General features: G+C 40.2%; 1 protein-coding gene across 3 annotated transcripts in view; it reads left to right on the plus strand.

Moving 5' to 3' along the window:
* The window catches only part of Usp40 (ubiquitin specific peptidase 40), a 63,830-nt gene that overhangs the window by 9,695 nt on the left and 28,572 nt on the right, over positions 1-25,563 (plus strand). For 2 of the 3 annotated variants that reach the window (XM_042679051.1, XM_042679053.1), the window contains 10 exons: positions 37-201; positions 2,779-2,925; positions 4,055-4,198; positions 5,971-6,099; positions 9,347-9,439; positions 10,496-10,603; positions 17,644-17,929; positions 21,333-21,414; positions 23,014-23,185; positions 25,424-25,508. In XM_042679051.1, the coding sequence (XP_042534985.1) occupies positions 37-201; positions 2,779-2,925; positions 4,055-4,198; positions 5,971-6,099; positions 9,347-9,439; positions 10,496-10,603; positions 17,644-17,929; positions 21,333-21,414; positions 23,014-23,185; positions 25,424-25,508 (1,411 nt within the window). The remainder of the gene's footprint in view (positions 1-36; positions 202-2,778; positions 2,926-4,054; positions 4,199-5,970; positions 6,100-9,346; positions 9,440-10,495; positions 10,604-17,643; positions 17,930-21,332; positions 21,415-23,013; positions 23,186-25,423; positions 25,509-25,563) is intronic. The other variant, XM_042679052.1, reaches the window with a different exon arrangement.

Below are 25,563 nucleotides of genomic sequence, written 5' to 3' on the forward strand. Positions count from 1 at the left end.
GCATAAAATCACATTTAAAACATACCTGTTTTGCAGGAAATGAGGCAACATGATGTGCAGGAACTTAATCGAATTCTCTTCAGTGCTTTAGAAACCTCCTTGGTTGGGACGTCTGGCCATGACCTCATCAATCGTCTGTACCATGGAACTGTGGTTAACCAGATTGTGTGTAAAGAATGTGAAAACATCAGTGAGAAGCAGGTGAATGTGCAGGACCATTTTAACAATAAACTATATAGTCAACTATAAGTCATGATAATCTGTGGTCTGATTACAGACCATGAAGATTAAAATGTTTATTTCTGGTGCTGGGAAGGTGGCTCAGTGGTAGAGTGCTTGCCTCACATGCATGAGGCCCTGGGTTTGATTCCTTAGCACCATATAAACAGAAAAAGCCAGAAGTGGCTCTGTGACTCAAGTGGTAGAGCGCTCGCCTTGAGCTGAAGAACTGAGGGACCGCCCAGGCCCTGAGTTCAAGCCCTACGACTGACAAAAAAAAAAAAATGTTTATTGCTAGACTATCAGGATTTTTTTTTCCTGTTTTACTCTAAATATGCCCAAATCATCACTTTACTCCAAATTTCTTCACATAAAATGAAAGAAACAAATATCTTAAGATAATATTTATTCAGGACTGTGATATTTGGAAAATTATATGTGGAGAGTGTTTTCAAATAGAAAACTATGATCTCATGAAAGGAGTCAGTATCATCATGATTGGAATGGTATAAGGAATGCTAATTGAGGAGGAATAAAAAACAAATCTGAGAGGTGTTTAAATTGATAAATGTCTGTAATTAAATAGTAGATTTAGTTTATTATTATCCTTCAGAAAATTGTATGTATGCTATGTTTATTAAATATATGAACTATATATGTCACATTTAAAGCTATAATAATGCTGCTTTAGTTTTTACAACTTTCACTTCCTTGTAATACAAATTGTTCATTTGATATGATGGAAAATAGAAATTGGAAAGCTGTAAATCTACTCATCTGTTTGAGATCCTAAGCCATTTAATAAAAATTTCATTTTGTTATGACGAGTTACAGGAAGTTTCTGTATTTGACTATATGAGTGAAAATTTTAGTGCCATTTTAATGTATTAGTTGCCTCTTTATAAATTGAATATATAAAACTATATGACATAAATATGTAAGTATGTATGTGCCTATGTATATTTTTTAATTCTCTTCTTTGTTTTTTTTTTTGTTGTTTTGTTTTGTTTTTTGTTTTTTTTGTCGGTTGTGGGGCTTGAACTCTGGGCCTGGGCGCTGTCCCTCAGCTCTTCAGCTCAAGGCGAGCGCTCTACCACTTGAGCTACAGTGCCACTTCCGGTTTTCTGGTGGTTTATTGGAGATAGGAGTCTCACAGTCTCTCCTGCCCGGGCTGGCTTTGAACCGCGATCCTCAGATCTCAACCTCCTGAGTAGCTAGGATTACAGGTGTGAGCCACCAGCGCCCGGCTCTTCTTTGTTTTTGAGACAAGATCTTATTCTGCAGCCCAGGCTAGCCTCCAACTCACAATGCTCCTACTTTTTTTTTTTTTTTTTGTCAGTTGTGGGGCTTGAACTCTGGGCCCGGGCGCTGTCCCTGAGCTCTTTAGCTCAGAGCAAGCTCTTTTCCACTTGAGCCACAGTGCCACTTCTGGTTTTCTTGTGGTAATTGGATATGAGTCTCATGGAACTCTACTGCTCAGGCTGGCTTTGAACCACATTCTCAGATCTCAGCTTCCTGAGTAGCTAGGATTACAGGGTTGAGCTACCAGTGCCCAGCTTGAATTGTCATTCTTTACTTTATGGTACTGGAGATCAAAGCCAGGCCTGCACATGCTAGATAACCCATTCTACCACTGGGTTTACCATTGTTTAACCTAGCATTTGAGAGGTGAGTCCTAGGAAGTCTCCAGTTAGAGGTCAGCCTAGTTTACTCAGCTTCTAAAAAAACAAAACAAAAATTCTTAGCCTTTCTTACCTATACTAATAGAAGTTAATCTTTGTCAACTAGTTTGAAAATAACCAAGGTGTCCTGTATGTTTGAATTAGTATCTGATTGACTTGGTTCTAATGTAATAATTCACAAAGTAACTAAAAAGGACAATGTACATAAAGCACATTATAAGTTGTAAATATGAACTTTTCACAACAATATTTCAAATGTTAGTTACGTTACTTAGCAATTTTACTATAAACTAGTGCCTTGTTACTTTCTTATCCCTATAATTTCTTAATTTCATTACATGTATGCACAAAAGTATAAATATGATTTAAACTTGCCAAATTATAAGTGCTTATTTCTAGAGATATAATTCAAATGTAGAATTGATTGATAGATTTCCTTCTTGCAAAATATCATCTTCTTAATTTTCTTAGAAATACCTTTTATCCTGGTTCAAAACATTTTTTTCTTACAACTTCCTCAGTATATCTTAAATCAACATTAGCAGAATAAAAATGAAGAGACGGAGTGTGCATTAGAAAATTGTCTCTGCCTTTTCTAATTCTAAAACTAAAACAGTGCTACTAAGCACTGTGGGTTGTATTTAAATTTCAGTTGGTTTCCTGAAGAAGATATTATTGTTTTACATTGAAACTCACAAAACTCTTCCTTTATAAATGTTTTCCAAAATTTTTTTAGTTAGATCATAGTTTGATTTAGAAAGAATGTTAGGAATTCTACTACATCTGATGGAGACACCCACATCTTAGTATAAATTTTTAGGTTGGTGATGTGTCTATGAAATTGTTTTTTTCAGTACTCCATTCTTGTGTATTCTAGGAAGACTTTTTAGATCTAACAGTAGCAGTCAAAAACGTGTCTAGTTTGGAAGATGCCCTCTGGAACATGTATGTGGAGGAGGAAGTCTTTGACTATGACAACTTGTATCACTGTGGAACTTGTGACCGGCTGGTTAAGGCAGCCAAGGTAAAGTGTCTTCGTCTCCGTGATTTGAGATAGGAAGGCATGAATGTATTTGAAACTTTTTTTTTTGGTAGTGGAGATCATCAAACCCTAGTGTTGCTAGGCAAGTCCTTTGCCACTAAACAACAACCCAGCCCCTGCTTAAAGCTCTTGACCCTGAAGATGGAGAAAATATTTACTTTGTTATATCTCTTAATTTTTTTTTTTTTTTTTGGTCGGTCATGAGGCTTGAACTCTGGGCCCGAGCAGTGTCCCTCAGCTCTTCAGCTCAAGGCTAGTGCTCTACCATTTGAGCCACAGCATCACCTCCAGTTTTCTGGTGGTTCATTGGAGATAAAGAGTCTCTTGGACTTTCACACCCGGGCTGGCTTTGAACCTCGATTGTCAGATCTCAGCCTGCTGAGTAGCTAGGATTACAGGTGTGAGCCACCAGCACCCGGCTCTCTAAATTTTTTACAAGGGAAATATAAAACTTTCAGCCTATAGCTCTCTCTCAACTTACTTATTTCCCAGGAAAACTTTATTTGTACCCCACAAGAGAAACACTTGGTTTCTTCAGTATACCTTTTAGGGTAAAGTCCCTACTTTTGGTAAATGACTGTTAGGAAGGAGACTGTGTTTATTTTTGCCAGGAAGCAGCTTGCCAAGCATTAGTTTCCATTTTCTATTGTGAAAATGGTTGATTGTCTCCATTTTTCAAAATACGGAGTTATTTTATAATCTTGATATATAAGTTCTTCATTCTAACAAATCCGGTATGCTATTTCATACCTGCAAACACCTTGCTAATTACAAACCTCAACAGACAGGCCAGGGACTGGGCAGGAAGTAGGTCCTGACAAGGAACATCCCGTTAGGACATTTTCATCAAACAGTTCTTCTGGATAGCTACGCTAAAATTTAGAACTTGCTTGTAAAACTGTAGTTCTAAACATAAATGACTGATACCATCCTTAGCTCCATAAGGCATGAGCTTGTATCAAGAGTTCTATTGAATCCACAGTGACGAGCCTATGTGATATAAGGACATATTCTCTTATATCTGTGTCACAGGTTGTTTCTACATAACTTAAGTAATACTATTTGCTTTCTTATAGTTCTGCATTTTAAAACTGCATTTTTCTTTCAACAGTCAGCCAAATTGCGCAAGCTACCACCCTTTCTTACTATTTCACTGCTGAGATTCAATTTTGATTTTGTGAAGTGTGAACGCTACAAGGACACTAGTTGTTATACCTTCCCTCTGCGGATCAATCTCAAGCCTTTTTGTGAACAGGTTTGAACCATTTTATTTTTAAATTCTTCCTTTTCCTCTCCAAAGAATTTTTTTATTGACTTAATTTTCAGTCCATTTATTGCAGTTAAATACTGTTTTGCATCCCTTGCTCTATAGGACAGGTATCGGCTTCCCTGGCTTTTGCCTATTGGATGACAATAGCAACACCACTCCCCAACTATAGAACACAAATCATCTTATACATGCCCAGAGTCCATGTCTCCTAGAAGGATGGGAGGTGGGAGGGATTTCCAAGAAGCCCAGATTTAGTGTGTCCTTTTGAATATGTATAGTATGGATTTGTTCTTAAATTCTTTTCATTAAACTGTTCTTGAAAAAAATCTTTGACGTGGACATTTTACAACAAAATTGGACATGACCTTGCTTTTAGAAAACTTAGTATTGATTGGTACTTTGCTATTTGAATTTAGTTTATTTTGGATGCAATAACAAATCACATTTCTAGAAGTTGAACATGCAAATAGACTTTTATGGGTTTCGAGTTTGTATGGCTGGTGATGTAACTTGGTAGCATGGGCAAGGCATTGGGCTTAATCCCCAGTATTTCAAAACAAACAGAGCAGCACAAAAGCTGGACGATGGTGGCCCACATCGATAATCCTAATTGCTGAGGAGTCTGAGATCTTAGGATCACGACTCGAAGCCATCCCAGGCAGGAAAGTCCAGAGAGAATCTTTAACTCCAATAAACTACTCAGAAAAAGCCAGAAGTGGTGCTGTGGCTTAAGTGGTAGAGCGCTAGCCTTGAGCACAGAGAGGCTCAGAGACAGAGCCTAGGCCTGAGTTCAAGCCTCAGGACCAAAAAAAAAAAAAAGCACAAAAATAAAGTTTTAATCCTTAAGACACAGGGAGAAAAATATTTGGAAAACAAATTCTGAAATCATGAGTTTTTATGTGTATCTCTCATGTTTGCCTGAACCAGATAATTTAAATACTACCCACTTTAAAACTACTACATCAGAAATTTAAAGTATCTCTTGAAACATGTCCTCATTGAATGTGATTTTTTTGAAAAGATTTTGATTTACTTGTTAGTACAGTAGTTTTTCTGTCACTGTGGTTGTAGAGCCTACTACAGAAAACTTTGATCATAGAATTAATAGTAAAGCAAGAAAGAACCTCTTCCTTTCACGGAACCACCTCCGAACAAGACCAGCCTGGTATTCACCATTGTTAAGTTCCTTCTCTCTGAGGAGTCTGAAGTGTCAGGAGCACTCTGGCTTTCACTCTAAGGCATATTACAACCTGGTCAGAATATACAGCAATTGTGATATTAAACACATAAGAGAGTCACCACAAAAACAGTTTTCTTTTGCTAAAAGCCTATCACTGACTTACCTTGTGTATATCAGCTTACATGATCTAATCAAAGCAGGTAAAAATAACAGCTTTTTCAGATACATGGGTTCATATAACTAAGAGGCAGAAACTGATTAATATAGTATGATTAGCAGTAAATCAAAGAATTAAAAGTTTTTAAAGTTTAAAGCTAGATATTTACCTTTATGTTTTATGACTCCTTTTTATTTTATTTTTATTATTGTACCTTAATTGTACAGAGGGGTTTTGCTGTGATATTTTCATACATTCATATATTGTACTTTGATCAGATTAACCCCTCTTTTTTAACCCTCAAATAATAATGATAAACTGTGAGGTTGACTAATTTCAGTAGCTAAAATTCTTTTTTCCTTTTGATTATATTTCTCACAATTTTATGTAGGTAATGGATACATCTTTTTCTGCTTTTAGAGTGAATTAGATGACTCAGGATATATGTACGACCTCTTCTCTGTCATTATCCACAAAGGCGGCTGCTATGGGGGACACTACCATGTCTACATTAAGGATGTTGACCATCTGGGGAACTGGCAATTTCAAGTAAGCATAGAAAGTCCTTCAGATACAGTACAGTGTCTTTCCCTAGCCCTGCCTTCCATCTGCCTACTGTAGTTTGCTTATCCAGAGTCAGTTGAAACATTTTTTCCAGCTGGCAGTATGTATCCTCTTTGTTGAAACATGAAACATTGATTTGCAAGTTTGTTATCAAATTTATTGTTGAGGTGGTACACAGAGGGGGCGGTACTTGCTGTAGTTAGGCAGCATATTTCAAAAGTAATGATTTTCTTTTTCTTGTCTTCCTTTGGGGTTATGGTTTCTTAAACATCTGTTTTATAGTCATGTCTTCAGAATTGATCAGGTCTTTCCTAGAAATGCCAGGATCTTTCTTCTGTTAAGTGACTGGCATGAACAGGCAGGCATTCTTGGATATGGTTCTGCTCCCTTCACTATTTATCCGGTCTTTTATTTTTTAGGCCTTTGTGGGGGAGGGAAAGGGAAACATGTTCTTGCTTTGTAGCTTAGGCTGACCTCTAACTCAAGATCCTCCAGTGCTAGATTACAGGTGTATAACACCATGCTTGGTTGCTAAAGGTCTTCATTATGACTGAAAGAATAGAAGAATGATTGCCAAGTGTGCTTGGTGTCTTGTATTGTCTTTTTCCTTTTCCTCCCATTCCTTTCCTTTCCTTTCCTTTCCCTTTCCCTTTCCCTTTCCCTTTCCCTTTCCTTTTCCCTTTCCTCCCCTCCCCTCCCTTCCCCTCCCCTCCCTTCCCCTCCCCTCCTCTCCCCTTCCTTTTTAAAATCAATCATGAGGCTTCAACTCAGGGCCTGGTTGCTGTCTCTGAGCTTCTTTGCTCAAGTCTAGTGTCTACCACTTTGAGCCACAGTGCCACTTCCATATTTTCTTGTTTATAGGATGTTCTTTGAATTTTCCTTATGGAAGTGTTTTTTATTATTCCTCATGAGGAAGGTGGTGCTAATGAGGACCCTCTTAGACGCTTCAAGGTGAAGCCTGACAGAGAAGTCATCCTTTTGATTCAGGAGTTAAATTGTATAACACCTCTTAACTTTGGGGAAGGGTAAAGAACAGGAACTTGAGTTCAGTCACAAATAGCCAATAATACAATTGATCATGCTCCATAATAAAATTTTAATGAGGAGCCAAGTGTGATGGCACATGCCTATAATGCCAGCACTGAAGGCTAAAGCAGGAAGATCATAAGTTCCAGACCAGCCTAAACTATATAATGATACTCTGACACAAAAAACAACTAGATGAATAAATTGAAGGAAGATTCTCTCTCTCTCTCTCTCTCTCTCTCTCTCTGTATATACACATGCTCACTTTAAAAACTTAAATGAAAACTCTTGAGAAACAAGTTTGTGGAGTTTCCAGGTTGGTGAACACATCCATGCTCTGGGAAGGTAGGCCCTGTATTCCTTGGAAACAGAAGCCTCTTCACTCCACCTTCTCATGTTCTTAGGTCATGCCTCAGTGATAGAGTACCTGCCTCGGAAGCACAAGGCACTGTGTTCAAGGCCCAGAACCACCAAAAAAAAAAAAAAAAGTGGAAATCCTTAAATTAGAGTTTGATCAGGCTGAAGAACAATCAGCCTGTAGACCCCAAATCATCATCAGGACTGAGCCCTCAACTGTGGGGTCTGTGATATTAGCAGGGATTGTCAGAATTATAGATGACACTCCCCTGGTGTCAGAGAATTGGAATATTGGAGGTTGTTTGAAAAACCATGGGCCTCAATCCTCAAAGAAGGCCTCAGGCTTCCAGTAGAAGCTTAGTTGTCTGTCAATAGGGTAGCAGCATCCTCGCCCACTCAGATGCTGAGCCAAAGCCCCTTGCACTGTGATCTTTCAGACAACAGAAACATATTGCTTACAACTCTGGGACCCACTCCTTTAGGAAACCCAAGTGCAAGAAGCCAACAGACTTTGTGTTTGTAGGGCTCACATTGCTTCCTAGATAGCACCTTCTTGCACAAGTGGCAGTCAAGCTCCTGCGGTCCCCATTTATAAAGGCCCAAAGGCCTCTGTCCTAATATATTGCAGTAAGGATTAGGTTTCAACATATGTAGTTGGGTAAATACAATGGTCAGCTCATAGCACTTGGGGAGCTAGAAGTATCAGTTCTAGATTTTATCCCTCGATTGTCACTTCATTTCCTGTCTTCTGAGGATGTTTCTATGTTCTTGCTAGTTCAGCATGTTTAAATAGTATATTCTTAATTCTTTTGTTTTTTACTTTAGCATTTTTTATAATTTTGTAGCAGGATGATTGGATGTAGTCTGTTCTATTCTCTCTCTTTCCCTATCTTCAGTACTTAGATTGAACTCAGGGCCTTGAACTCAGGGCCTTGAACTCAGGGCATTCTACCACTTGAGCCATGTCCCCAGCCCTGTTTTTTTCTTGATTATGTATTTTTGTCTTGTGTTATTTAGGTCTATTTGTACTCATGGCCTTAAGCCAGTTTAAAATACTTTTGCAATGCGTAATTAAGAAGGAAAAAAGACAATTTCTCTTTGTTACCCAGTTCAATATGGGATGGGGTATAAACTTTTTGAATGATCAGAAATGGTAGAAAATATTTAAGCTTGAGTCTGCAAACATAGGTAAAGACTTTTGGATGAAGACCAGAAAATATTTTGAACTAAAAACCCATTATACCAAATTGTAAAGGACACCTTGAAAGCTGTGCTCAGCTACAAAATGGGTTAGAATCTACTTTGCTTACCTCGTAATTCTAGTATTCAGATATAGCCAGAGAGCTAGAGTGACTTTTCAAGAATTGTATACTGGGAAGGGGTGACATTGCCCCAAAGAAATATACTCATGACTTATATAACTGTAACTCCTCTGTACATCACCTCTATAATAGCAATTAAAAAAAAAAAAAAAAAAGAATTGGCCAGGCACCAATAGTTTATGCCTGTAATCCTGGCTAGAGATCTAAGGATCATGGTTCAAAGCCAGCCCCGGCAGAAAAGTTCCTGAGAATCTTATCTCTAATAAATCACTAGAAAATCGGAAGTGGCGCTGTGGCTTAAGTGCTCAGGGACAGTGCCAGCCCCAGAGCTCAAGCCCCACAACCAACAACAACAACAAAAAGAATTGTACAATGAAACCTGGAACTCAAATCCAGGACGCCTGATTCCAAAGTGCAGGCATAATGATAATGATGCTTTTACCATCATTTCTCAGTGGCATGGACTTTCCTGTTTAATTCATTCCGTTTAAAGGATTTGTCAAAGAATCTCTTTTAATACTTCTCAGGAAGAAAAGAGTAAGCCAGATGTGAACTTGGAAGCTCTCCCAAATGAAGAGACTGATGATCCACTGATGATCCTAAAAGCCATCTTATTACAGGTAGCGTGGGTCTGTCTATGTATGTATTTGTGTGTATGTAGGTATTATAAATGCATCTATGTATGTATTCACTTTAGTCAGACTGGTACAAAGGCTACCATGCAATTGAAAGTGGTTACGTCGTAACTTAATCATCTCTTTTAAAGCCCTATCTTCAAATACAGTCATATTCTGAAGTATTTGGGCTTAAGAATTCAGCATATGAATTTTGGGGAGATATAGTACATCCTATATACAACTACATTTTATCCATTTTTAAGATTCAATTATGCTATGAAATATTCATTGGGTTGACATTTAAATAGTTCTTCTAAAAATTGTAAATAGGTATCCAAACCTCTTTGGATACCTACTTAGTGATTTGGGATATCTTTTTAAAATTTTTTCTATAGGTCCTGGGGCTTAAACTCGGGCCCGGGCACTGTCTCTGAGCCTCTTTGTATTCAAGACTAGCACTCTACTACTTAAGCCACAGTGCCACATCCGGCTTTTTCTCTCTAGTTTATTGGAGATAAAGAGTCTCATGGACATGTCTGCTTGGGCTGGCTTCAAACTGCAATCCTTGGGGAGGGAAGGGATGGTAGGGGAAAAACCAAGGAGGAGGTAACAATGCTCCATAGGAAATGTACTCATTACCTTACTCATGTAACTGTAATCCCTCTGTATAGTATCTTTACAGTAAAAAAATATATATTTAAAAAAACAACAACAAGGGGCTGGGAAGTTGGCTCAGTGGTAGAGCGCTTGCTTTGCATGCCAGAGACCCTGAGTTCGATTCCTCAGCACCACATAAGCAAAAAGAAAAAAGCCAGAAGTGGTGCTGTGGCTCAAATGGTAGAGCACTAGCCTTGAGCTGAAGAGCTGAGGGACAGTGCCCAGGCCCAGAGTTCAGGCCCCACAACTGGACCCCCCAAAAAAACAAAAAACAAAACAAAACAACAACAACAACAACTGCAATCTCAGATCTCAGCCTCCTGAGTAGCTAGGATGACAGGTGTGAGTCACTGGTACCCAGCTGATTTTGGATGTCTTAAGACTTTGGGTTTCTTTTGTAAGGAAAAGAGCAGTCTAATATCTGTTGATCAACTGGGACAAAAACTCTTGAAAAAGACAGGAATATCATGGAACAAGAAGTACAGAAGACAACATGGACCACTGCGAAAGGTGACGCATGATGTCAAGTTGATAGGCTTCTGTCCCTGGGACTCTTACTCTGATATCCACAGCACAGACTCTTCTGTAGATGGATCTTTAAAAAGGTGAAAGTAAAAACAATGCTTCTAGTATATTAAATAAAACTGAACAAAACTAGAGGTAAGTTCCTTACTATTTCCTGTTAGGCTATTTATCAAGAAGTAAGCAAAACTAGGGGAGGTGGCCGCTAGTCACAACAGAAAAAAACAAAAATACTGTTACTCCAAACCTCAACTGGTTCCCTAGGCTGTAAGACTAGACGCAAAAGTGATATTGCCAGAAATATGAGATAACAACTGTCTGGAAACAAAAGCAAAGCATCAGAACCCTCTTAACATTTTGGAGCAATTTCTAGCACTGAAAAGCAAAGCATTTACCCATTCCTGTAAGTGTGTAAATGCCTTCTTTATTTACATCACTAAAGAAATCAACTATTACTAGCATGGTTTTGGAAAATTGTCTTTTTAGGGCATTTGTCTATGGTATCAACTTTTTGGCATGAAGTATGTAAATAATCACCATATTACATGTCTTATTGTCTGTAGGGCCTGAAGATATGTTTGTTCTCTTTGTCATTTTTGTTATTGCTAATTTTACCTTTCAGCTATCTTTTTTACTAATTTCACTTGGCTTTATCAGCTTATTGAACTTTTCCAATTACACAGCTTTTCCTTTGTTGTTTTCTCTCAGATGAGTGTGACAATCTCTTCCTTTTCATTAATTAATTAACTAATTAATTAATTAATTCAGGGCTGGGAAGGTGGCTCAGTGGTAGAGTGTTTGCCTTGCATGCCTAAGGCCCTGGGTTCGATTCCTCAGTACCACATAAGCAGAAAAAAAGCAGGAAGTGGCGCTGTGGCTCAAGTGATAAAGCACTTGCCTTGAGCTGAAAAGCTGAGAGACAGAGCCAGGCTGAGTTCAAGCCCCACAAGTGACCAAAAAAAAAGATGTTTAATTCATTACATTTAATTCATTACATCAAATTAACATAATGACTGATATGGTTATATTTGAGGCTTCCTCCTTGTTATTACTTTTTAAATTTTCCTTTATTTTATAGTTTGTTTTTCTTCTTCCTTTGGAAAAAGCAAGTAATTTTTAATGTTTCATTTTATCTTTTGCCTACTTGCTTAGTTTTTAGTGGCTGACCTCTGGATTGCCATATATATATATATATATATATATATATATATATATATATATTTATTTATTTATATTATAAACTAATATACTTTTTTTTTTGGGTCCAGTCGTGGGGCCTGAACTCTGGGCCTGAGCGCTGTCCCTCAGCTCTTCAGCTCAAGGCTAGTGCTCTACCACTTGAGCCACAGCGCCACTTCCGGCTTTTTTCTTTTTGCTTATGTGGTGCTGAGGAATCCGAACCCAGGGCCTCAGGCATGCAAGGCAAGTGCTCTACCACTGAGACAACTTCCCAGCCCATATGTTTTTTTTTTGTTTTTGTTTTGTTTTTTTTGGGGGGGGGGCGTGTCCAGTCGTGGGGCCTGAACTCTGGGCCTGGGCACCGTCCCTCAGCTCTTCAGCTCAAGGCTAGCACTCTACCACTTGAGCCACAGGGCCACTTCCGGCTTTTTTTTTTCTGCTTATGTGGTGCTGAGGAATCGTAAACTAATATACTTTATATCCATTGTAATTCCATCACTTTCTACTATTGTTGACTTATATTCTTGTTATTACATATGAGGAAAAATTCTACCATATGTTAATTAATTTGAACATTTTAACATTTAAATGACTTTGAGAGAAGTTAAGGAAAAATACTGTTTTAATTTGGTCTGTTATAGTGCTCATTTCTCCTTCAGGTTCTCCAGGTTTACATTGAATAGCACTTCCTCTCAACCTAGAGAACTTTTAGCAATTCTGAGAGTCCAGAGCTGCTTGTTAAAATTGCACTCAGCTTGTTTGTCTGAGAATCTTTGTTTAACCTTCAGATTTTAGTGGTATTTTTCTTGGATAGAAAGATTCTAGGTTAATAGTTTTTTGTTTACCCATCAGCACTTTAAAGATGCCATTCCATTGTGTTCTGGCTTCCACTTTTTTTTTTTTTTTTTTTTGGGGGGGGGGGGTCTAGTCGTGGGGCCTGAACTCTGGGCCTGGGCACTGTCCCTTAGCTCTTCAGCTCAAGGCTAGTGCGCTACCACTTGAGCCATAGCACCACGTCCGGCTTTTTTTTTCTGCTTATGTGGTGCTAAGGAATCGAACCCAGGGCCTCATGCATGCAAGGCAAGCACTCTACCACTGAGCCACCTTCCCAGCCCCCCACTTTTTTTTCTTAAGATGAGAGGTTACCTGTCATTTTAAATTTTGTCTAATGTACTTTCCTGCCCTGGCTGGATTTGAACCAATATCCTCAGATCTAGGCATCCTGAGTAGCTAGGATGACAAGTGTGAGCCACCAATGCCAGCACTTTTTTAGAAAATGGTTCTTGATATGTAACCCAGACTGTCCTGTAGCTCATGATCCTCTGGCTCAGCCACCAAAGCTCTGGGATTACAGACGTGACATACCATACCCAGCTGAGATTTTTTTTTTAATCTTTGGTTTTCAGCACTCTGGTGCTTGCATTACATTTGCTAAATTTTTGTATGTGTGTTCAGAAGTCTTCTGGAAAGAATTTGGCCACATTTCTTCTGCTTTTTTCCCCCCTTTGGCTTTGAGGACTTCAATTACATGCATATGAAATCATTTCATATTTCCTTGGACATCCTGGGGTGTGTTTTTTTTTATTTCCTCCTCTTCTTCAATTTGGATAATTTTCATTAATCTATCTTCAGCTTTATTCAGTTTTATTGATTTTTTTTCTTGCTATGTCAGTCTTTTTTTTTTTTTTTTCTTTTGCCAGTCCTGGGGCTTGAACTCAGGGCCTGAGCACTGTCCCAGAGCTTCTTTTGCTCAAGGCTAACACTCTACCACTTGAGCCACAATGCCACTTCCAGGTTTTTCTGTTTATGTGGTACTGAGAAATCAAACCCAGGGCTTCAAGCCACATTTCCAGTCTAAGTCTTCTGTTAAGCGCTACCAGTTGAGCTTTCTATTTCAGATAATTGCATTTTTTAGAATTTCTACTTAGTTCATTAAAAGTATCCATTTCAGGCTGGGAAGGTGTCTCCATGGTAGAGTGCTTGCTTTGTATGCACAAGGCCCTGGGTTTGATTTCTCAGCACCACATAAGCTGAAAAAGCCAGAAGTGGTGCTGTGTCTCAAGTGGTAGAGCACTAGCCTTGAGCTGAAGAGCTAAGGGAGAGTGCCCAGGCCCAGAGTTTGGGCCCCATGACTGACAAAAAAAAAAGTGTCTCATTTTTCTGCTGTTTAATTATATGTCATATACTTTACATATAAACTTTTCTTTCCATTTGTAATAAATTATAGTTGTATATGCCTATGGAGTACAAAGAGATGTTATTTTTTACAATTACAATGTATAGTAACTAAACCTAACTAATTAACACATTTAGCATTTTAGATTTTTTTTGTGATGAGAACATCTAAAATTTCCTTTCTGATTCTGAGCATTTTATTTTTTATTTATTTATTTTTATTTTTTGAGTCGGTTGTGGGGCTCTTCAGCTCAAGGATAGCCTTCTACAACTTGAGCCATTTGCCACTTTTGGTTTTCTGGTGGTTAATTGGAGATAAGAGTCTCACAGACGGACATTCCTGCTTGGAGTTGCCTTTGAACCATGATCCTCAGATCTCAGCCTCCTGAGTAGCTAGGATTACAGGTGTGAGCCACCAGTGTAGGCTTCGAGTGTTTTTCGTTTTTTTTTTTTAATTTTTTTGGTGGGTCCAGTCGTGGGCCTGAACTCTGGGTCTGGGCGCTGTCCCTCAGCTCTTCTGCTCAAGGCTAGCGCTCTACCACTTGAGCCACAGCACCACTTCTGGCTTTTTTTTTCTGCTGAGGAATTGAACCCAGGGCCTCATGCATGCAAGGCAAGCGCTCTATCACTGAGCCACCTTCCCAGCCCCGTGTGTTATTTTTATTTGCTCATTTTTTGCTTTTCATGGGGCTTGAATTCAGAGCTTGGGCATTGACCCCAAGCTTTTCTGCTGAAGGCTAGTGCTCTACCACTTGAGCCTCAGCTCTACTTCTTGCTCTTTTGGTTGTTAATCAAAGATAAGTCTAAGGACTTTCCAGCCTGGGGCAGCTTTGAACTGTGATTATCAGATCTTAGCCTTCTGAGTAGGATTACAAGTGTGAGCCACTGGCTCCCAGATACATTATTATTTTTCATATTCCATCTACCATCCAGTATATCTCAAAAAGATGTTTCCTGTCTAATGGAAACTTTGTACACTGGCCATGGTTCCCCTACTCCTCCCCCAAGTACATGTGCTAGACCCTGAATGTCATGGAGGGTGTGTTCTAGAGATTCAGAATGAGGTTCTTTGTCTTGAGGAAGTTTTACATTGCATTCTGTCAAGCCCTTATATTATCTTGACTCTCTTTGGACCCATGGAGGCTGCAGTTTGAGTTTTGGGGGTGAGTCCTTTGCAGTTTTGCTTTTACTCCTAGAAAGTAGCTGTCTTGGGCTGGGAAGGTGGCTCAGTGGTAGAGCGCTTGCCTTGCCCTGGGTTGGATTCCTCAGCACCACATAAGCAGAAAAAAAACAAGCCGGAAGTGGTGCTGTGGCTCAAGTGGTAGAGCGCTAGCCTTGAGGTGAAGAACTGAGGGACAGCGCCCAGGCCCAGAGTTCAGGCCCACCACCAGACCCAAAGAAAAAAAGAGAGAGAGTAGCTATCTTGGGGCATTAGTCTTGGGTGTGGTCTTTCTTCCTAAGCCTGGGTTTAGCTGACTGCCTTGTGGGTAAAATATAGCCTGCTACCCATTTTCACACTGCCCTGCACCAAGAATCTTTCAGTTAATTGGTTGCTTTTTCAAAGATTATTTAAGTGTATTAACAGTGTCCTTGATTTGGTCTCTAAAATGTCTGCCATCTAGCTCTTTGAGAAGAGCCGTCCCCTTCTGACTTGGCAGCTCTGCTCAGCTGCTGAACTTCCCAGCTGGGTACCTTGGAGTTGGTCTTGAGCTGTCATTCTAGGAGTTAGCCACGGATTAAAGAGGATTATTTGGGGCACCTTTGTAAGATTTTCCCCCCTCCTTCTAACTGGTTCTCCCAAATTCCAGCTCAGCCAAGTGGCAATGTACATTCTATCCCAGCATGCACTGCTGTGAACTGGAAGGTGAATTAGATTAGAAATTACCTAATGTAATCCGTTCTTTGAATTATGTTTACTCCACTTTATACCTACCTTTGGGTACAAGCTCCACAGCTCTTTGCACTGTTTTATCTGTAGGTTATTGCATTTATCAGGAGGATTAGGCTAATGAAAACTCTGCCATTTCTAGAACCAGACAACACTGAAGTTTGAGGCTGAGAATTAATCTCCAGTTATTGAACAAAGAAAAACAGCTAGATGTTCAGAGAGTTTATTACTTAATACTTTTAAATTACTGAAATTTAATTGTCCCTAAAACAAATTAGCTATAGGATTGTTTGAACATCTGTTCTCATAGCAATATTGGGTGGCCATATGGCCTCGGCTCTTCAGTTTGTAATAAAATATGAGGGCTTTTGTTGTTTTGTGTTTGCGGTGCTGGGTGGAACCCAGAGCTTTGCACGTGGTAGGCAGGTGCTGTACAGTGACCTGCTTATGATTAAAGAGTTGACATGACCGTAACTTACCTGTTTTTTTCCAAAATAAAATGAGAAAATAACCTTTCTCTGTTGAATAATGAAGTAAGCCCCAAGAGCTTTTTGTTTTGTTTTGTTTTTTTGCCAGTCCTGGGGCTTGAAGTCTGGGCCTAGGCACTGTCCCTGAGCTGCTTTTGCTCAACCACTTGAGCCACAGTGCCACTTGTAGCTTTTTCTCTATAGGAGATAAGAGTGTCATGGACTTGTCTGCCCAGGCTGGCTTCGAACTGTGATCTCAGATATTAGCCTCCTGAGTAGCTAGGATTACAGGATGAGTCACCAGTACCCAGCTCTCAAGAGTTTTTGTTTGTAAAATGCTGAGGAAGAGGGGCTACCAGGCTACATAGAAGTTAGGGAAACCGGCCAGGACAGAGCAGGTGGGGAAGGACCGGGAGGAAGTGAGAAGGGAGTTCTGTTTTTTGTGCTTTTTTAAATCCAACGCTTTAGTAAGAACTTGAAATATGTCTTTTGCAATTATGACATTTGCCTTTGTGCACTGGTTTTCTGATCTTTCCTGTCAGCTTCCAGAATAGACCGCATTCACTACAGTTAACATTTAAAAGGTCACTTAGTCTTAGGATATTACAAAAGCATTTTTTCTCCCTAGTAACTTCTCTCACTAGTAACTTTTTCATACAACATCATTCATGTGATGTAAAATTCAAATGCTTTTTAGATTGTGGTTAACAGCTTCTCCCTTGCCACAGCTTTTAATCTGTTTGAGCCCTCTGACTTTTATTAAAAGTTTATCATACACAGATGGACTTTTTTTTTTTTTTAACCTTACAGGATGGGCTAATAATAAAGAAGAAGTGGAGGTTGGGGGAGTTGGGAAGGGATAGGAAGGGGAAACAAAGGAGGAGGCAACAATGCTTGATAAAAAATGTACTCATTATCTTGCCCATGTAATTGTAACTCCTCTGTACGGTATTTTCACAATTAAAAAAAAAAAGATTATCACACACACAAAAAGAATAAGAAGTTAAAAAAAGAGAAAAGCAAGGAAGGGAGGGAGGGAAAGAGGGTTTTAAGTGGTAGAGCATCTGCCTAGCAAGTTTGAGGCCGAGAGAGAGAGACAGAGACAGAGAGAGAGTGAGTCAGAGAGCGAGAGCATGTGTATCTCAGAGAGAGAGGGGAAGGAGGAGGGGGGTAGTGGTTGGGAGGGAGAAGGGCAGGAAGGGAGGGAGGGGAAAGGAAAGGGGAATAGAGAAGAGAGGGAAGGGGAGAAAGGGAAGAAAAGAGAAAGGATTTTTTTATCCTAATTTAAAAAATATTTGTTTTTTATTTGTTCTATATAGTTCTTACAGCTCCATTCTCAGATATTTCTGCTCAGCTCAGATGAAAGTACAGTTAGTCTTCTGAGGAATGGTTCTCTCCAGGCTGAGTCTGATTTCCAAAGAAATGATCACCAGACTTCAAAATGCCCGGGATTAAATGGAAGCCCCACTTTCCCCCACTGGTTTGATATCAATGATTCCAAAGTGCAGCCAATTGAGGAGAAGGATATTGCGCAGCAGTTTCAGGGGAAGGAAAGTGCCTACATGCTGTTTTACCGGAAGTCCCAGTTGCAGAGGCCCCCTGAAGGTACGGAAAGAAGGGTGCTCTGGCTTGTATTAGTTGATGACTCCAGAAGAACATCAATGGTCAATGCAGTTTATCATTTTAAGAGATTTAATCTTGGGATTTTTTAAATATTTTAAAGCTAAAGTTAGAAAGTGTATTGTGCCAAATCTAACAGTTTTTCGTTTTATAGAAAGAGTATGTGGGGGGAGGGGAGGAGTATGGGAAGGAATGGGAAGGGGAAACAACGAGGAGGCAACAATGCTTGATAAGAAATGTACTTGTTATCTTGCCCATGTAATCGTAACTCCTCTGTACGGTATTCTTACAATAAAAAATAATAAAATAAAAAGAAAGAATATGTATCTATGATAATATTTTTCTCCCCTATAATAACTGAGGCCTTAGTTACATTTTCAGAATGTTTGTGTTAGCAAACTTGGGTATGATATTCTAGTGTGCAAGCTAGGCTCTGTAGTTCAGGCTGTGTTGTCTTTGAGTTTTAAGTGCCCAGGGTGTTATTTTTTCCCCCCTTTAACCTTCCTTTACATACAACTGAAATATCTTTGAAGCACTCTGGTTAATCTTCTAAGAGAGTCCTTAGATGCAGGTTAACCATTTCAGATTAGTAGTAATGAAGAGTACCATTTATCTGAAGCTAGTAATGTGAATAAATCAGTAAGACTTTCTGGTCACTTAATAAAGTCCACTCCAAAGCACACCTTAGATTGACTTAATGTGCTTAGATTGATTTATCAGGATTAGAAATTAAAATGTTACAGCGGGGCACTGGTGGCTCACGCCTATAATCCTAGCTACTCAGGAGGCTGAGATCTGAGGATCTCAGTTCAAAGCCAGCCCAGGCAGAAAAGTTTGTGAGACTCTTTATCTCCAATAAACCACTAGAAAACTGGAAGTGGCACCGTGGCTCAAGCAGTAGAGCGCTTGCCTTGAGGGACAGTGCCCAGGCCCAGCATTCAAGCGCCAAGCCTGACCAAAAAAAAAAAAAAGATAAGAGAATGAGAGTAGTGATCATTTTTATAAAGGCTAGGAATAGGGGCTGGGAAGGTAGCTCAGTGGTAGAGTGCTTGCCTTGCATGCATGAGGCCCTGGGTTCGATTCCTCAGCACCACATAAGCAAAAGGAAAAAAGCCAGAAGTGGCGCTGTGGCTCAAGTGGTAGAGCGCTAGCCTTGAGCTGAAGAGCTGAGGGACAGCGCCCAGGCCCAGAGTTCAGGCCCCACGACCGGACCAAAAAATAAAAAAATAAAAATAAAGTCTAGGAATAAGGCAGTGAAATATTGACAGAAGAATAAAAATTAACTTATTAAATTTCTAGATCTCAAACAGTTACAAGTCTATGCTGTTAACCAGAAAGGCTTTATATTTTTCTGGGATGGGAAAATTTTTTTAAAAGATGTGATAATACTTTTTTTTTTTGTTCTTGTTGGTTGTGGGGCTTAAACTCAGGGCCTGGACTCTGTCCCTGAGCTTTTTTTTTTTTTGGGGGGGGGGGGGTGCCTAGTCCTGGGGCTTGAACTCAAGAACTGAGCACTGCCCCTGAGCTGCTTTTGCTCAAGGCTAGCACTCTACTTCTTGAGCCACAGCACCACTTCTGGCTTTTTCTGTTTATGTGATACTGAGGAATTGACCCCAGGGCTTCATGCATGCTAGGCAAGCACTCTACCACTAAGCCACATTCTCAGCACCCCTAAGCTCTTTTTTTTTTTTTGTCAGTCGTGGTGTTTAAACTCTGGCCCTCAGCACTGTCCCTGAGCTCTTCAGCTCAAGGCTAGCACTCTACCACTTGAGCCACAGCGCAACTTTCCTTTCCCTTTCCTGGTGGTTAATTAGAGATAAGTCTCATGGAGTTTTCTGCCTGGGCTGGCTTTGAACCATGATCCTCAGATCTCAGCCTCCTGAGTAGTTAGGATTATAGGCATGAGCCACTGGTGCCTGGCTCCCTGAGCTCTTTTTGCTCCAAGCTAGCACTCTACCACTTTGAGCTATAGCCTTGCTTCTGATTTTTGAGTGGTTAATTGGAGATAAGAGTCTTAGGGGGACTTTTCTGCCTGGGTTGGCTTTGAACTTTGATCCTCAGATCTGAGCCTGCTGAGTAGCTAGGATTACAGGCATGAGCCACTGGCTCCCAGTTCATTGTAATATTTCTGATAGAAATATTGTGGCTTGGATTTTATGATGACAGAAATATATGTTAACAGAAAAAAATCTTATTAGATGATGAATTCTCTTTCACCAAATTGAGTTTTAGAATGAGCATAGATAGAATGCATACAAAGGGTAGAAAAAGCATTACACAATAAATAAAACCTGGAGGTTGCTAAAGGAAATAACAAATGTATTTTCTTTTTTTTTTTTGGTCCGTTCTGGGGCCTGAACTCTGGGCCTGGGCGCTGTCCCTCAGCTCTTCAGCTCAAGGCCAGCACTCTACCACTTGAGCCACAGCGCCACTTCCGGTTTTTTCTTTTTGCTTATGTGGTGCTGAGGAATCGAACCCAGGGCGTCATGCATGCAAGGCAAGCGCTCTACCACTGAGCCACCTTCCCAGCCCAACAAATGTATTTTCTCCTAGTCACTTTAGTGAAGTCATAGTTCCTCTGTGTAAAAAAAGGAACTTTAGGTTGGGTACTGGTAGGTCACATGCCTCTTCCTCTCCCTCTCCCTCTTCATTCCCTCCCCTCTCTCTCTCTTTCTACACACACACACACACACACACACACACACACACACATATCAGCATTATATTCATGACTAGTTAGAAATCACTGTAAAGTTTAGCAGAAAACAATTGGTTAGCATATGCTACCTCCAGACTGTACTGATGTGCAATCATTTGTTTAAAACAGTGTATACAATGAAAAAGCAATTTCAGATTTGCTGACTATTCCCAGCTGTTTACAAGGAAAGTTTTGTGTGAGTATTGTATTGGGAATGAAATGATATAAAGTATCTGTTACACTTGTAAAAATAATTCCAGAATGTTTACAGTTGCTGATTGTTATATTTGTAATCAGGACAAAAATAATGTTGTTCTCTTTTTAAAAGTATACTTAAAGAAAATTGAAAAAAAGAAAAGAAAAGAAATAACCAACCCTTTAGGGGTTGAAGGAGTGAATGGCTCCATTGGTAGAGTGCCAGCCAAAGAACAAAAGCAGAAGGTGCTGAGTTCGAGCCCAGGTCTCAGACCTAAACAAAAGAAAATTGAAGAAATGGGAAACTTCTAGCTTGGCTGGAAAAAAATCCATTTCTCAGGTGGAAAAACTGAGATCCAGAGAACATGTCTGTTCACACAGGTACTTAGTAGCAGCTTTCCTAGTTCCCAGTGCCGTTCTTTTGAGTTTTCTTGCTGCCTTTCAGGAACTCGATTTCATTTAGTAGCACACATTAATGAAAAGTTTCATTCACAGCTCGAGCTAACCCAAGATACAGGGTTCCATGCCACTTGCTGAAGGAAATGGATGCAGCCAACACTGAACTGCAAATGAAAAGGTAATTTTAAATTCCTCTGGAGAACACAGAATTAATTTAGGCATAATTAAATGCTTAAGCATTTAATAATGAGAATGTAAAATAAATAAAAGTCATCAGCCAGCCTCTGTTGGGCTGCTGAATTTTTAGATTAGGTCATGATTTACTTTGCAGTTATCCTTATCTGTGAGATTGAATAAATGGCCCATGCTAAGAAAGATTCATAGACTAAAAAAACATGGAGCACGTAATTGTGCTATATCCTGGCCTGGCCTGCTAACTTACTGGGGTGCCAAGAGAGCTTGTCATTAAGATCTCCCCTTGTTTTCAAGTAGTTGTGTTGAATTGATAGGTGACATGGCCAATTTTCAAAGGAAAGGAAATATGAAATGTATAAACTACTGAGTGTGGTTTCAGTCTTAGCCAAAATCCTGTAATGAGAAGCTGGTGATTCAGCAATGGGTCCTGGAGAGCTGATGGGTCATTTGGCTTTCCAGTAGGGTCAGTAGGGCATTGGGCTAGGGAAATGTATGTTTTCCTTGTGGACTCAAGGGACAGACTGTGTGGCAAGGATGTGTTCAGCATTTGTATGATGGAGTTGGAGCAGGAAGCAAAAAGACCAGGTACGCTGACTGGCACACTGGGATCAAAGGAACTCTCAACAAAGATTAAAAGTCAAGAAAAAATTTAATGGATGGGGCTGGGAAGGTGGCTCAGTGGTAGAGTGCTTGCCTTGCATGCATGAGGCCCTGGGTTTGATTCCTCAGCACCACGTAAGCAAAAAGAAAAAAGCCAGAAGTGGCGCTGTGGCTAAAGTGGTAGAGCGCTAGCCTTGAGCTGAAGAGCTGAGGGACAGCGCCCAGACCCAGAGTTCAGGCCCCATGACCGGACCCAAAAAAAAAAAAAAAAAATTTAATGGAATAAAACATCTGAAGTACAAAAAATAGCCTGCAGGAATGGTCTGAATTAGTTGGTATTTAAAAACAATGACTAATAATAATCCCTGAGAGTTTTGTTGGTACATACTAAGATTCTTAGTTGGTCATCCAAAACAGCTAATACTTTTTATTGATCACATTAATAGAATTGTATCTTTAGTGTGACCGCTCATTGCAACTCCTTACCAGTCACCAGGTGTGGAGTGAGAGGAGCAGACAGCACCCCACTGTTACTAAGGTCTGGGAGCCTGGAGAATATACTCTCACAAAGGTCTTGTTAGTGACTGCAGATACTATTGGGAGATCCTGGGAGGTGTAGTGAAAGTCGGGATATTGTAGAATTTGGTAGATCTGTTTCCGAGAAAATTACTTGAGCAAGTGTTATTTGTGCATAACTAGCTAGCATTTTGTCCCTCGCTGCAGTGCATCTCAAGCTCAGAGGAATCCAGGTGTCAACGTTTGCTCAGACAATTGTAGTTAACCTCGAAGTTAACTCATGGAACTCATGGTGCCAGGACCGAATACTTACTGTTCACTAAAAAACTTCAAATGAGTCATTTTGACAGAAGATTCCACTAAGCTAGAATGGAAAACACATTAGCAGTGTCAAGTAAATATGTTGGTGTGAGATGAACAGTGTCTTTATAAAAACATGCGCATGTATTTTTATGTTTCTTTATAGAACAGAGTGTGATTCTGCGAACAATAATTTTGAATTGCATCTCCACCTGGGCCCTCACTATCGTTTCTGCAATGGGGCGCTGCACCCGGGAACCTCACAGGCAGAGAGTGTGTGGGATTTGACTTTTGATAAAAGGAAAACTTTAGGAGATCTCCGACAGTCGATATTTCAGGTAATTTAGTCTATTTCCTCTTGACAGAAGCATTAGTATACATCCCAAGCTGACGTTCTCCCTTTCATCTTACTTAGGTTACAACTTTTTTCAGTTACTTAGGTTACAACTTTTTTCAGTCACTTAGGAAAATTCTGTCAATTTATAGCAGGGTAAATGAACCAGACCTTCTCCCCTGACTCCTAAGTCTTTTTTTTTTTTTTTTTTAAACAAGGTATGACCAGGCTGGCTTCAAACTTGAGATCCCCTGTCCCAGCCTCCTGATGCTGGTGGGTGCCTTCCTCCCAGCACTGTGAGTCTTTTCGACAGGTCTTCCTGCTCACTTTCCCAGCAGCTTTTCAGGTGGAGAATAGGGCCTGTCATATTTTGGTTAGGAGGGCCGGACAATTTGGACTTGTTGCTTATTTGAAATATAAATAAAAACCAGACGCCAGTTGCTTACGCCTGTAATCCTAGCTACATCTCCAGCAACCACTCACAAAACCGGAAGTGGTGCTGTGGCTCAAGTGGTAGAATGCTAGCCTTGAGCTGAAGAGCTGAGGGACAGTGCTCAACCCCAGATTTCAAGCCCCATGCCCTACAAAAAGAAAAAAAAAAGATAAATGAAAGAAACTTCTTTTTCAGAGAAATCGAGAGCATAAAGTTGAGTGTGTTGCATAAAACCAAGAATCACTAAATAAAAGCACTAATCTTGTAATCTTGCTTCCTCAGTGTAGCATAACATTTATTAGTGAAATTCTGTTTTTCTTTTCATTTTGCACTTGTGGGCATCAAACCCAGGGCTTCACACACACTAGGCAAGCTCTCAGCACTGAGCAACAACGGAGTGCTAAGATTCATTGATAAGATATCCAGCTGTGTTTCAGTGATTACAGCAGTAGAATATATGTCCTGTTTTGCCAGTGCTTTCACATAACCTATGCTAGCTGATTCTTCAACCTTATGAGGATATACTGAGTCCATTTTGAAGATGAATATTGTGATTTAAAGAGACCTAGCATTGCCCAGGTGTTTAGTTAGTGATGGCACAAGGCCCAGCCCTGGCTGCCACCTCCTCATCTGTGTTCTCTCTGTAGTCATATTTATTTGTCCCACACCATCTCCTGATAGGAAAATGGGGCACAGGATTTCACTTTTTGTGTCCACCATGGGAGACCTTCCTCTCTAGTTCCTGAAGCATAGTGTGGGTGGAGCCAATGCTGCTTTCCCTCAGCAGTGTCCATTTAAAATGTTAGTGTTCTTAGCGGGGTGCCAGCGGCCCCCACCTGTAACCATAACCACTTAGGAGGCTGAGGTCTGAGAACTGTAGTAAAAAGCTAACTAACCTAAGCAGGAAAGTCTGTGAGACTCGTCTTAACCACCAAAAAGCTGCAAGTATAGCTGTGGCTCTACCGGTAGAGCACTTATCTTGAGCGCTGTAGTGTCCAGGCCCTGAGTTTAAGCCCTAGTACTGGCACAAAACAAAAAAACAAGTGTTCATAGGAGTAGAAATTTGGAGGCTAGCCTGCTTGAGTAGTTTGTTCTTGGTAAAAATGGCCTTCTCATAAATTAAATAGAATTGTTAAAAAGGTGATTGTGTTATATCCACCAGAATTCTTCTGTCAGTAATAAATATGGTTAACCAGCCGGGCGCCAGTGGCTCACGCCTGTAATCCTAGCTACTCAGGAGGCTGAGATCTGAGAATCGCGGTTCAAAGCCAGCCCGGGCAGGAAAGACCGTGAGACTCCTATCTCCAATAAACCACTAGAAAACCGGAAGTGGCGCTGTAGCTCAAGTGGTAGAGCGCTCACCTTGAGCTGAAGAGCTGAGGGACAGCTCCCAGGCCCATAGTTCAAGCCCCATGACCGACAAAAAAAAAAAAATATGGTTAACCATACAATTTATTTTATTCTTTTGTTTTTGTGCCAGTCATGGGGCTTGAACTTGAACCCAGTCTAGGGCCTGGGTGCTGTCCCTGAGCTTTTTTGCTCAAGGCTAGCACTCTACACTTGAGCCACAGCTCTACTTCCAGGTTTTTGGTGGTTAATATGAGTCTCACAGACTTTCCTGCGTGGGCTGGCTTTGAACCCACTTGATTAACCATCTTAGAGTTTGACTTATTTAATGAGTAGTGTCTTAGTCCAAATTTGGTGTTGGTTCGGAATGAGAGTGTTCATATGCTGTGGGTATTGAACCTCGAAGTGTGCTAGTCCTGTGTTACTCTGTATTGTTCTCTCTCCTGTGCTACCATCCTTTAGCTGCTGCAGTTTTGGGAAGGAGACATGGTTCTCAGTGTGGCAAAGTGCGTGCCAGCGGGACTTCACATTTACCAGACCCTGGATGGTAAGACAGCATGGCATCCCAGGGCCCACGGCTCCCCCGCCTTGACTATAGTACG

The sequence above is a fragment of the Dipodomys spectabilis genome, unplaced genomic scaffold (assembly GCF_019054845.1).
Source record: "Dipodomys spectabilis isolate Male_0828 unplaced genomic scaffold, ASM1905484v1 ptg000051l, whole genome shotgun sequence".
Classification (NCBI taxonomy): Eukaryota; Metazoa; Chordata; class Mammalia; order Rodentia; family Heteromyidae; genus Dipodomys; species Dipodomys spectabilis.